This window comes from Akebia trifoliata, chromosome 4, assembly GCF_017979445.1.
Source record: "Akebia trifoliata isolate Shusen 1 chromosome 4, ASM1797944v1, whole genome shotgun sequence".
NCBI lineage: Eukaryota > Viridiplantae > Streptophyta > Magnoliopsida > Ranunculales > Lardizabalaceae > Akebia > Akebia trifoliata.
Window position 1 is genome coordinate 619799 of NC_141378.1, and position 13504 is coordinate 633302.

Sequence of the window (13504 nt, forward strand, 5' to 3'; positions counted from 1 at the left end):
GGGGCGGCTAGCATGACTCTATATAATATATATACAATAAAAAGGGGATGTTTCTGTAATTTTAAAAACTAATTAGCGTCATGTTGTGGGGTTGTAATTACGAAGACGGATGAGCAGTCTTCTATAGTAACACACAAGTTTCCCTCTTGTAGATATAAATAACCTATATGTACACCACCCAGAAACCCTAATCAGACGAGAACCCTAAACAGAGAATCGTTTCTCTTATCTTCTTCTCAGTTTCCTTCGTTAGGGACGGCGAAGACGAGACTCGTTCCAAGATGAAGGTTTAGTCAGAAAATTCAATTTGAAATTGCCGAATCCATGATTGAATCTTCTCATTTCTTCAAAGAAACCCTAGTAAGCCTGACTCTAATTCTTCTTTATCGGCTTTTTGCAGTTTAACATTGCGAACCCAACTACGGGTTGCCAGAAAAAGCTTGAAATTGATGATGATCAGAAACTGTAAGTTTGTTAACTTCGAAGTAGATCCATCTCTAGACTTTTATACAATAATTTTCTTTTGATTCTCTTTATTGTACATTGGAATTTTATTGAGTATCAGTTAAAAATGTAGACAAATTAGATTTGTTGATCAGGTTACTGTGAAGCGATAATGGTGAATTATTTATTTTTTCTGGTTTTGGAGCATAACACAGACAACCGAGAATTGGAATTCTAGGGTTTTGTCTTTCCTCTTCATTGCTGTTTCTAATAATAAATAAATAAATAAAAGCCCCTGAACGCTTAGTGATTTATTTTAAATTTTTTTTGAATAAAAAGTAGGAATACAATGAGGCTCATGTTGGAATCCCTTATTCATTAAAGAGGTTATTAGAAGAATATAAGAACAATTTCCTAGCAATAAAAAAAATTAGGTATATTAGGAGGAAAAAAGAATAATTTCCTAGCAATAAATACAATAGCAGTGCTTGTTAGATTAACTATTTAAGCGACTGGATGTCTACATCTATGAAATAGGTATTTGGTAGAAAGAAATAACAAAAGAAGGACAAAAAGAATGGCTCCTTTTAAGCGCTTCAGTTCTCCATAGAGTGATCTGTTTTTGATAAAACTTTGGGTGTGTTTGATTTCAGAGAAAATATTGCCAGGAAAATCATTTTCTACTGCTTGAGCACATCATGGAAAATTTTACGGAAAATGATTTTTATTGTTCGAGTTGCATTTAAAAAAAAAAAAGCCATTATTTTAATTTGTCTTTTGTGCTAACTATATAAAATATCATGTTAAAATCATTTTTGTGAAAAATTTGAAATAATCTCTTTTATAAAATAGGATAAAAAGTTCCTTCTAATAGACAAGCATTGAGAGTATCTATAAGTGCAATATTTAAGGTTCCTTGGACTTAATTTTTGGCATTCTAAACCATGATCAGATGCTTAGCATTTTAAAGGACAAACTTCTACAAACTTTGAAAAGAAAAATTCCCAAAAAAAGTTGCTTATCACCGTTTTATTTTACGTTTAAATTTGGGAGTTATGTAGCCGTCCATTATCAAACCTTATATCAAGCACAAAGGATTTTTTTTTTATGAGTTTTTCTATGAAATCTAGAAGACTGTGGTGTTGGATTGCCATTGTGGTTATCCACGTGAGGAAAACAACCCTTAGTAAGGCTTAAATCTTTACTAAGTTGTACTTAAAAAAAAAAAAACTTTACTGAGTTAGTAAGCAAATTTTTTCTCATGAAAGGTATTTACATTATACCACTCCTTCAAAGTTCAAACAATGTAGTACTTATTTAAAACAAGTTCAATGGGCACCTAATAGTTTACAACTACTATAACTCTTCAATCAGTAGTTGCTGCACACTAAACTACTCGCTAGGCTCTTGTAATACCCTATTCTAAAGCCTAAAAAATAGGAAATCTAATATAAAAAAATGAGAAAGCAATTGGATTTGCCTCATATAATATCCTATTCTAAAGCCTAAAAAAGGGAAATCTAATAAAAAAATGAGAAAGCAATTGGATTTGCCTATGATCGTGGATAATCCTCCACATGGACAAATTGATTTTCCCACAATTTTTTTTATTTGCTGCATCAAACATGTGAAAATACCCTTTTGTCACGGCAAATCGTTTTTCCACCTAACTTTCCTTGCAATCAAACGTACCCTAAAGGGTGGAACATGATTCATAGTTGCTAACTCTAAATATTTGGGTTAAGGCATTATGGATTTGTGGTTGATGATGAATTTTTTTTTTTTTTGTTGATACATTGGGTATCTAGACCTCTTAAGAGCACCTGACTAATTTCATGGGGGTACACATGACAACCCTAGGGGGTGGCCTTAAGGGGGAATCGAATTCAGGACCTCCACTTCTTGAGGCGTGTTCCTACTCATCTCACCAACCCCTTGTTGGTTGATACTGAATTTTCCATAGAATGAGAGGATAAATGTTTTCCAAGAAGATTCGTTGTAGGTGTAGTGGAGAAGAATTTTCTTACGTGTTATGGAGCAAGGTTGTTAAAAGTGCTAGGCGATGGATTCCCTTGGGGACTAGACGGGGCATAATTGACAAAAAAAAATGTTTCAAGCATACTTCTGAGATAAGAGGAAAAGGCTCTACAGAGGTGAATGGAGAGAGTGAGAGTACCTATGTAGCTTGTGGGAAGATAAACAAGGTGAAAGTAATGAGGAATGTGCATAAAGAAATTGCAATGTGACCTAGCATTTTACCCCAATATCTCTATGAATATGAGATCCCAGAACAAGAATCAGATCATCTTGCTTCCTAATGTTCTTTCAGATCTCTTTTCCCATCCTTCCCCCCAAGTCTTTTCCTTTTTCCTCTGCATCACAATGGAATGGCAATTGACATAATTTATAAGGATTTCGAATCATCTTACACTTCTGTTGGCACCACGTACACCTGGCTTGGCATCTCACATCAGGAAAGTCCTTGTCCACCTCCAACAAGGATAAACAGTCATGAAACTGGTTATTAAATTGCTGTTGGTTTAGGTGTGTGTTAGTGGTTCTAATAGGTATATAAACCTATTAGAAGAATTGGTTCTAATCTGTTGTATGTGTAGTGGCGAACGATATTTTTACACATTCTGGAGGCTTGAGCTATATAAATTGTTTAAGTTGCCTGGATAATCTATGTCACTTGAACTGTTGGAATGATTTTCAAATCATGTACCCTTGCATTGTCATTTAACACCAAAATAATGAGTGCATTGAGGTATCCCTTTCATGCATATCATGTATAATTTTCCTTCACATCAGTATTCCTTACTTATCTTCTAATTGCACAGTCGAGCATTTTTTGACAAGAGGATCTCACAGGAGGTCAGCGGAGATGCTTTGGGCGAGGTGTGTTTTAGTCACCATTTAAGCATTTGCAACATCTCAGGAAGAAACTCTCTTTAATTATAATATTATTATTATTTTTTTTGTCTATTTTACAGGAGTTCAAAGGATATGTTTTCAAAATCATGGGGGGATGTGACAAGCAAGGTTTCCCGATGAAGCAAGGAGTCTTGACTCCTGGCCGTGTCCGTCTCTTATTGCATAGGGGTATGTGGGAAGTGGATCTATTTGTTTTAGTAAAACATATTATCACCAATGTCAGTCCCTTCAGATGGCTTGGTCATTCTGGATATTTAGAAATTGTGAAACTTTTAATGTGAGGTGTGCCAGAGGGTACTGATTTTGGTTTTCTGTGGTTTGTTGGGTAGGCACCCCTTGCTTCCGTGGATATGGAAGGCGAAACGGGGAGAGGAGGAGGAAGTCTGTTCGTGGTTGCATTGTCAGCCCAGACCTCTCAGTTCTGAACTTGGTTATTGTTAAGAAGGGTGAGAATGATCTTCCTGGATTGACTGATACGGAGAAGCCAAGGATGAGAGGTCCAAAGAGAGCTTCTAAGATCCGGAAACTCTTCAACCTCTCCAAGGAGGATGATGTCCGGAAGTATGTCAACACATACCGCCGACCCCTCACAACAAAATCTGGTGAGTTGCCTACTTCATATCATAAAACATTACTTAGTTCATCAAATTTAGTTGAATTGCCCTTAAATGCCAGGTAGGTTTAATGTTTTATGTTGTAAATTCTGGTCACTAATCGTTGAGGATGTATGGTTTCAGGTAAGAAGTGCAGCAAAGCTCCCAAGATACAGAGACTGGTGACTCCGTTGACTCTGCAAAGGAAGCGAGCAAGGATTGCAGAGAAGAAGAAGAGGATTGCGAAGGCCAAGTCTGAGGCAGCTGAGTATCAAAAGCTCCTTGCCAGCAGGTTGAAGGAGCAGAGGGAACGCCGCAGTGAGAGCTTAGCAAAGAAGAGATCCAGACTCTCTGTTGCTTCTAAGCCATCCATTGTTGCTTAGGTTGGTGCACCTGAAAATTGGAATTATAGTCGAGGCGATTGTTATGTCGAGATTTTTGTAGTAGAGGATTCATCTTACATTATACGTTTGAGGTAATTTTGGCTGCTGTTACTTGTTGAGCCTTTTAATATTGGGTACTTGGCTGGATTGCATCCATCCATCCTGTGCAGTAGGATTTACATTTATGCCTTTCAAGGTTAGTTAAAAGTTAAAAGTTTTATGTTCTGGATGTGGATCTGTTCTGTTAATTGTAATGTTTAGTGTTCATTACTGTATGCTGAGGTGTCTACTAAATTGAAAACCGTGCTCAAAACTGAGTTCGTGTTCTTCAACTCAACTCTGGTTGAGATACAATTCATGGGGCTCGGGCAGTAATCTGAAGAAAGTGATTGGGTCTATGAAATGTGCTGGACTCCTAAATATTTTTGACCCCAATGACTAATCATCCTGAGATCAAACAGGATGAAATGATCTTAAATATGGTAGCAGAGATGGATTTTAATATTTTCCATTCAACCCTCTTCTCTGACAAACACCCTCATCACAGAACCTCAGAATATACAAGAAAAAGATTTATGATTCTGTGTATCCCGATTCAAATGATCTATGGGTCTGTGATGAGCTCTTTTCCATTATGGGCTTAATGTCATTTGTTTTCACATTTGTGTTCATGGAAGTGTATTGACATGTCATAAGATTTTGATTTTGATTTTTTTTTTTTTTTTTTTTGCTTTTTCTCAAAACATATGGTGGGTGAATTCACCCGTATGGAGGAGTGTTATGATACTACCTGGTTGGGATGATGGAGCAGTAACCCGTGCTACTGGGTGCATGACCATAAAAAGAATTTAATGTTTATTGTCACCAATTTTAGTTATTATACACCAAGAAATGAAACTACGTATTTCACTCCTGATAAGAAGAATACCAGGGACACCATCTATTTTAGTCTTCTAGGTTTTCTTAGGAGACTTATGTTTGAAGAATCGACTCATCTAAAAGATTAAATACTTCAATTTTGTTATGTTTTTCAATGTGTTACCGCTAGTTGCTATGAATGAATCCTTTTATTTTATTTTTATGAAGTCAACAAACTTGATGATAATATACAAGGGATTGAAAGTTAAAAAAAATCCAAGAATATTTCTTTTCAGGTTTGTTTATTAAGGATTCAATTTGCTTCAAGAAATAGATGGAAAGGTTGGCATAGTATATAGGGTGGCGTGGCAAGTAGGTCTTTAAAGAGACAGAGAGGGTCGTTGAAGAAAAGAAACAAGAAAGCTTGGCAAAGGCAGAAAAGGAAAAGAAAATTGAGAAAGCTTTTTTAGTTGTCATTGTACCGTGAAGAATGTGGGGGGTCTTGCACAATCTAAGTGGCTCGTTCCTTTCTTCTTTTCAAAATGAGTGGCGCCCTCATGGTCTTGAGAGTTTGACTTGAAGTCTAATTGAACAATGGATAGGATCGTGAGTAGATCATTTTATTTGAAGGATTGGTGTGTGTTGCAAGTAAAATTGGGTATGGCAATAGAAGTTCTAAGGGGGGAGGTGGGGGGAAAAAATCTGACAATTGGGTACATCTGCTTGTTTCAATATGAAACAGCTTTGAAAGCATATCCATCATCCAAGAGTCAATTTTTACAGATCATATGGTTGGTGCACTTAGGGAGAAGCTTTATATGAGCCTACAGGTGCAGATGTACTTAGCAGTGCTGGGCAAATTAGTTGCCAAGGCCCACAGCCTGCTTGGACACTGTATGACATTGACTCACCCTATAATAATAATAATAATAATAAAGTTAATTATAAATATTTATTAATAAATAGTTTTATTGATCTGAGACAAGTTGACCCGACCGAATCAACTCGGTATCCATGAGGAGGCAAGATGAAACACTAGGCTTTGAAAGTATATTTTGAGGATCCTTTATTTGATCTATTGACATTCTTAATATTTCATTATTGACCGACAACTAGGCAGCATATTCTGTTGGAAGGAGGGATCATTATCCTGCGATCAAAGTTGGACTCACATTGCATCACTAACAATTTTTAGGTTAAACCAATCATCTAAAATCTGAAAATTATTTGTAGGGTCCACTGTAGGGACACCACCATTATTAGTGCTGGTTAGCACTATCCTTGTTTATCCTCACTTAAGTTAAAAATTGGGAAAATTAGTTAAAGGCCCCTAGTGGAAGGGCTTCTTTCTAAATAATCTCCTAAGTTTTCAGTGATTGCTTGGCAGAACATCTAGTAAACTTTTTCTTTCTAACTGGTCCCTAGACCTCATCTCCCACATTTCTCACGATTAAATACCCTAATCATTTGAACTCGTCGTTTTCATTCAAAAATTAAATTTTTGACATCTCAATCGAACTTAAGAGACTCATTTTCATTAGAAAAGATTTAAAAAAGAACAAGTCATTTTCAAACATTTTAAATATGTATGTAAATAATTAAAGATATTTTCATTTTTTTCCTTAGTTTTTGGTTGAAAATCAATCAATAATAGTTCTTTTGGGATGAAATCATTTAAACAAGTCTTTATCTTAAGTTTTTAGTCGATTTTTCTATGTATTTAATTAGAAAAACTCGATAATTGAAAATGATTAGGTTTTACCAGTATTGAGTTCACCACATTTTATTTTTAAAAATGGTGAACTCAACACTAAATAAAAAAACATCGAGTTCAATAGTAAAAATTATGAACTAAATAGAATGAGGGACCATTAAGAAAGAAAATTGATAAATTTGGGGGTCCAACTCAAAATCAATTGACAATGAACGGAGAGGCCCAGGAGCTTATAAGTAGACATAAAAGACAACGAGTGTCCAATGTGAACCTAAATTCATCAAAAAAGTCTACTAAATGTCCTGTCAAGTTAACTTGCTTAATGCTTAGGGACTATTTAGAAAGAAACCCTTCAACGATGGTCATGTAAGTAATTTTCCCTTAAAAATTTCTTAGTGGAGAAGGGTAGGTGGTCAGTCTGCCATGACTTCTTTAAATTAGAGACCAAATATTGTTGATTTTATTTTATTATTAAAATCAAAATCAGAAAGTGAGATTAATGAATGAGAGCAATAATAAGGGATGTTATACATGGTTGGTACAACTTAGAAGTCAATCTCAGATCTAATTCAATGAATTTTGGACATTTTCAACTTAAAAGTTGTGTTTCTTATTAAATAAAGTCTGTTGTGAGGGTTAGGTGAGTTGCACTCACCATGATTCCTTCTACATGTGAAGCTTAATGTCTCTCAGTCAAGATTAAATTCAGAGATTAATCGAGTGTTTATTGGTTGGAGCTAAGGCTTTCGTTTAAGATATTTCGAGGTAATTACAGGGCTAAACAGACCAGACACTATAATTAAAGGATTTACATCCGAAAGTGTTTCAAGAATACATGTGAATCATGGTTTTAAAATTAGGTCAAATGAGTCAAGCTGTTTAAATCTATGTAAATATTTATTCAATATTATATATTTATATTTTAAATTTGTCTTATTATAATATAAGATGGATTTAATAGAACTTAAATGAATAACAAACAATTAAACCAATAAAAAAAATTATTTTATATAAAAAATATAAAATGCATTTAATCGTGCCGAGTATTATAAAAGTGCTTGTTAAAATATAATTTTGTCTCTTCAACTTCTACGACATAGTTTTTCTAATCTCTTCATCCTTTGGCCAAAAACAAATCTTAATTATTCTTTTAAAAAATCTATTACCTTCAGCCCAAGAAAAATCCTATTTTATTCTTGAGATTTGATCTTGAGGTTGATTAAAATGAACTTTTGGTGAAAAAGAAATCAAAGGGTCTTTGTCAAGTAACTGATGAAGACATTACAGTCATCTTTTGGTCTTTGTTGAGGCGTCGTGCCCTTGGTTCATAAACTAAGCATAGAATTTTTGTAAAAGTAAGTCCAAGTGGAATTATCCAAAATGACTACTACTAATAGATAGCCAGGAATTTATGTATAGCCATTTTGGATATTTAAGATTATGTAATCCAATCATGTTATTTATAAATATTTGAATATTTTTTAATTCAACATAAAATAGAGATGGAGATGTATAATGCATTGGAGGTCCATAAAATCCAAAATAACTGTTTGGAAGGTGGGAGTGGGAAGGAGATTCTAAATTTACTATACAAAATAGATATTGAAAATCCCACTCTTCAAAAATGAAGAGTGGGATGGATAGTGCGTTAAAGACGCATATTTTGAATTTAATATTCAAAATAACAGTTGAGAGGGGATAGAGAATGCAATGAAATTGCTCTAGCAACATATCTTTGATCAAAGGGGAAATAAATCCGGCATGTCATCAGTTTAAAGATCTTGGGTGGTTTCTCTAATTTTCACTAAACCTCGGGGATTACCCCAAAGATAACCTAATTTTTTTTTTTTTGTTTGTTTGGATTGAGGGTCTTGTGTCTCTATCATCATTGCTAGAAATGACTCATGAATACAATATGAACAAAAGTGGCAATCGTGTTTGAAAACAATGTTTTATCTTCCACGAGTCCTTGTCCAACTGTTTGATCTTTGTGGAGATGTTAGGTAGATCAGGCACGTTCTATGCACGTGGCCAACTAATTCATCATTCATTTTGGTAGGCCATGGCCTTAGTTCTTAATCAGAAAATTTATAAATACAGTAATTATAAGAAACTCTTTCCTTTATTTCTTTCCCTCACACCAAAGTTGCAAACCATCACTTGTTCCAGTATAAAATTACATAGTTTTAAGCCTCAAAATCACAACATTAAATATACTTATAATGACATTAATTCATAAAAAGAAGCAAAGAAGCAAAGGCTCCTACAGCCCCAAGGACGTAAGAGAATGTTGCGATCCAATTCTCCTCTTTCTAAGTCGCTCTGCAATAATGAAGGCAAGTTCTAGAGACTGGGATGCATTTAGCCTTGGGTCACAGTGGGTGTGGTAGCGTGAGCTCAAATCGTCAAAGGTCACAGTTCGTGACCCTCCAATGCATTCTGTAACGTTCTGCCCCGTCATCTCTAGATGAACACCTCCGGGATGGCTCCCTTCCTGCTCGTGCACATCAAAGAATGCTCGTACCTCCGCCTACCAACAAAATTAGATATTATAAAACTTTAATTGTTAATTGTATAATATGAAGAAAATTGACAAAGGTAGCTTATAATTTAGATATTAGGTTCCCACCAAACTTTGAAATAAATAAACAGGCCAATCAACCCACCCAACCAACTAAGAACTCTCACGTTTAAGGAATTTCATTGACTTGGTCTCACCTAGAAAACCTCACATGTCCCCATCACTAATCTACCCTTTTTTGGTAGGTAAGGGTAAGGGTAAGGGTAAGGATATATGTTACACTTAAAATAGCTGACCTACGGTATAAAAAAGCATATAAGATTGATAGTCATCGCCAATCTTAAATCATCCATAAGAGATGATGAAGTAGAAATCTACAAGACAGAGCACAATTGAGTACAAGAACCCTATTGCTTACTATTTCTACTTTCTTTGAATACTTAACTAGGCAATAAAACTGAATTTTCGTGTTTGCTAAACTTTGACACAAATCGCCACCTTACAATCTATGGACCACCCCTTATGGACAATGCATTTAGCCCGAAAAATTATTCTAATCAAATGACCCAAAACCAATCCTATTCAATGAATGATTGCTTTGTGTCTTTCATTCCCAAAATATCCCGACAAATTGAATTTTAGGTTATAGCTCCCCAAATTGGAGGATCATGAAAGTTAATTATGGTTTATTGTAGAAGAAATTTATTGGGAATTCTTGGATGATTTTACATTCACTTTATAGGGTTTTATAGCGGTCACATCATACCAATATATGGAAAGGAGGCAAATACAAAGATCCTAAATTCCTAATTAACCTAAATCAACCTTATTATTTAAATATCCTAATCACCAATATTCCAAATATAAATGATACTAATTCATAGATGATAAATGTATGATTCTCCATCATAGCCTTCCATTTATGATGAGATGTAGTGACAATGATACAATGCATCTCATGTATTTTTGTATGATGCATCTCATTCTCTAACATTTAGAGATGAAAACAAGGGGTATAGTCCAGTATGGTTTTGCAAGATAGTTCCAATGCCCACAAACCCGTACCCTAGGCAACTTAATTCATGTTGGATGAGAGGAAATTGACAAATATGGTGAGAGAGATTATACCCTGATTGAGTCGAATGGGCGAGTTTTGAGACCACAGGGAGCCTTGATGGTGTTTCCATGCATGGGATCACTGACCCAGGTGACTATAAGCCCTGATCTGCGAACTGCCCTGATAAGATGGGGAAGCTTCACTCTCATGTTCTCAGCTCCCATCCGTGTGATCACAGTTATCCTCCCTGGCTTGTTTTGAGGATTCAGGATCTCAATGAGCTTAACTAGCTCAGTAGGATCCATCTTATCGCTCACCTGCATCATAAACACCAATTGAACTTCAGCCATTGAATCAAAAAATCCATTATAAGACAACATTGGCGAATCCTTGACATCACTAACATGTCGAAATTACTAACGCCAAATAATTCAACAAAAGGGATTATGAACTTAAAAGTTGATGAGATCACTCAATTGAACAAAAAGAGCACTGAGTTCAATTGGATCCAATTATAGATACCTTGATACCAAGGGGATTGGCAACTCCTCTTAGGAACTCGACGTGGGCACCATCCAGCTGGCGAGTACGCTCCCCAGCCCAAATCATGTGAGCAGAGCAATCATAGTGAAGTCCTGAAGTAGAATCCTCCCTAGTAAGGGACTGCTCATAAGGCAATAACAAGCACTCATGGGAGGTCCAGAACTCGGTTGTGGTCATGATTGGGTGGTCGACAGTGAGTCCAGCCGCAGACATAAAACCTAAGGCCTCATCAACCCGGTGAGCAAGTTCCCGGTACCTATTAAAGGTCAACAATAACAAACAACATTACCACCAATAATGGTTCCAAACTCTCAACCCAGCAGCACATGTTTTCAAGATCCATCAAGATTTAAAATAAAATAAAAAACTTTTTTTTTATTGGACTGACCATCCATTATTCTCACATGAGGTTAAAAAAAATAAAAATCAAAACCATATGAGAATGACCAAAGTAATGCGACCTTTCTGGCTGAAATCATTCATCTTTCTCTTTATTTTCATGAGAAAATTTCAAAAAGAATCACCAAATTAAAACTAAATAAAAAATAATTTTTTTTTTTTTTTGACTCCATCCATGATTCTCACATATGCAATAAAAACTTAAAAACAATACAATTGGGGAGAGTAAAATTAAATAAATATACCTGTCTCCCTGTTCGCTGTGCTCTGTGAAATCGAGATTCCATTGAGTAACCCTCTGCATGGCCGCGTACCCTCCGGTCGCAAAGGCCCTGAGAAGGTTCAGAGTCGCAGCGGATTGACAGTAGGCCCTTATCATCCTCTGTGGATCGGGAGTCCTCGATTTCTCATCAAAAGCATCACCATTCACATTGTCCCCTCTGTAACTCGGCAGCTTCACCCCATTCTTCTCTTCGAAAGAATCCGATCTGGGCTTCGCAAATTGACCCGCCATTCTCCCCACCTACACAAAAATCATTCTTCAATTTCCCAAATTTCATCCTCATATTCACCTCATATTATATAAGAAAAAACAGAGATCTAAAACTGGGGAAAAAATAGTAAATAAAGGTCAGACCTTAACAACGGGCATTTGACCACCGAACATAAGAACAACACCCATTTGAAGAAGAATCCGAAAAGTGTCACGGATGTTATTGGCATTAAATTCCTTGAAACTCTCTGCACAATCTCCACCTTGGAGAAGAAAAGCCTTACCCATGGCTGCATCACCGATTTTCTCTTCAAGGCTTCTTGCTTCCCCTGCAAATACAATTGGTGGGAAGGTCTCAATTGTACGGAGCACAGATTCTAGTTCTTCCTGGTTTGGGTACTCTGGAAGCTGTAAAGCCTTCTTAGATTTCCAACTGTCCACACTCCATTTTGCAGGACTCTTGGTGGTGGTTGTTGTTCCTGCGTTTGGGGTTGTGAGTATGGTTGATTTGGTGGACTTATCATTGGTGACAACTGGATTCTTAGCAGGCTCGGCCGCGTGTACGGCTGAAATGGGTTTGTTAGATCTAGTGGGAATAATAGGGAGAGATTGGGTCTGGTTGGGTTTGGAAGATGGGAGGAGAGATTGGGTTTGGTGAAGAAATTTGGTGGAGATGGCAGAGTTGCTTGTGAGAGCCATTGTTTCTTCTTTCTTCTTTGTTTGTTTGGAGAGAAGGAGAGGCCCTGAAGAATTAAAAACTGAGATGTAAAGAACTTTATAGGGTTTAGGAAGAAAGGCGGTTGTTGAGGGCAATTTGATAATTTAAACTATCAATTCTTACTTGAAGGGCGAAAAGTCTTGAGTTTTCTGTTCTTTTAGTTTTACCTACTAATCGCCGCTTACTAGGAGCCATAGTGGCGGCGGCGGCTAGGAGCCGATAAATAGGAATCATTTGCCGTTTTCATGTTTAGGTGATTAGCTGTTAAAACCTAAAATCCGTGATTAACGTGGTGGAAAATTAAAAGGTATCTATCTCTATATAAGATGCTGCCACATGGTTTGTTCTGATTGGTTGAACAGAAAAACAAAATTTGGACAGCAAAATTTTATTCATTAAGGATGGACAATCTTGATTGTGATTTGGAGTGATCTGACAGGCTGAATGAACATAATAAAATCATAAGAGACCGATTAGCCTTATTAAGATAGTGAGGAATAAAAATTTAAAAAAAAACCTCGAGATTCGTAGAATATGTTCTTGATTTGCGCATCTCGAGGTTTTTTGACAGTGGATGAGGCTTAATAAGACCTTTTCCCTCACTATCTTAGTAAGGAAAGGTTTTCTCAAATCATTAACATGTTGGAGCCATCATCTTAAATTATAGGTGAGGCATAGCTATCAAGTAGCTAACCTCTCACGTGGTGGGGAAAATCGTCCTGAATTGGTTTGAATCGTTCTTGCATGTGAGACTCGGTGATTTTTATGGTTGACTCAATATGTCACGATTTTAAATAAAAAGAAAAGAAAATTTGTTATATTAAGACACTTCAAACCCCCCAAAGGA

The 13504-nt window shown here is 36.1% G+C and overlaps 2 protein-coding genes across 2 annotated transcripts; one reads left to right on the forward strand and one right to left on the reverse strand.

The window, feature by feature from the left end:
• Positions 1-129: 129 nt before the first annotated feature.
• On the forward strand, positions 130-4579 carry LOC147402706 (small ribosomal subunit protein eS6-like). Its single transcript, XM_086438037.1, has 6 exons — positions 130-287; positions 401-465; positions 3285-3342; positions 3438-3546; positions 3708-3980; positions 4116-4579. Exons 1-6 carry the CDS (start codon positions 282-284, stop codon positions 4352-4354), a joined length of 750 nt encoding a protein of 249 aa, XP_086294163.1. The 5' UTR covers positions 130-281; the 3' UTR covers positions 4355-4579.
• A 4450-nt stretch (positions 4580-9029) lies between these two features.
• On the reverse strand, positions 9030-12699 carry LOC147402707 (phospho-2-dehydro-3-deoxyheptonate aldolase 1, chloroplastic-like). The gene is made up of 5 exons (XM_086438038.1): positions 12084-12699; positions 11692-11969; positions 11027-11303; positions 10576-10821; positions 9030-9456 (listed from the first exon to the last, which is right to left on the reverse strand). The coding sequence occupies exons 1-5, from the start codon at positions 12636-12638 to the stop codon at positions 9190-9192; spliced, it is 1623 nt and encodes a 540-aa protein (XP_086294164.1). The 5' UTR covers positions 12639-12699; the 3' UTR covers positions 9030-9189.
• Positions 12700-13504: the final 805 nt, after the last annotated feature.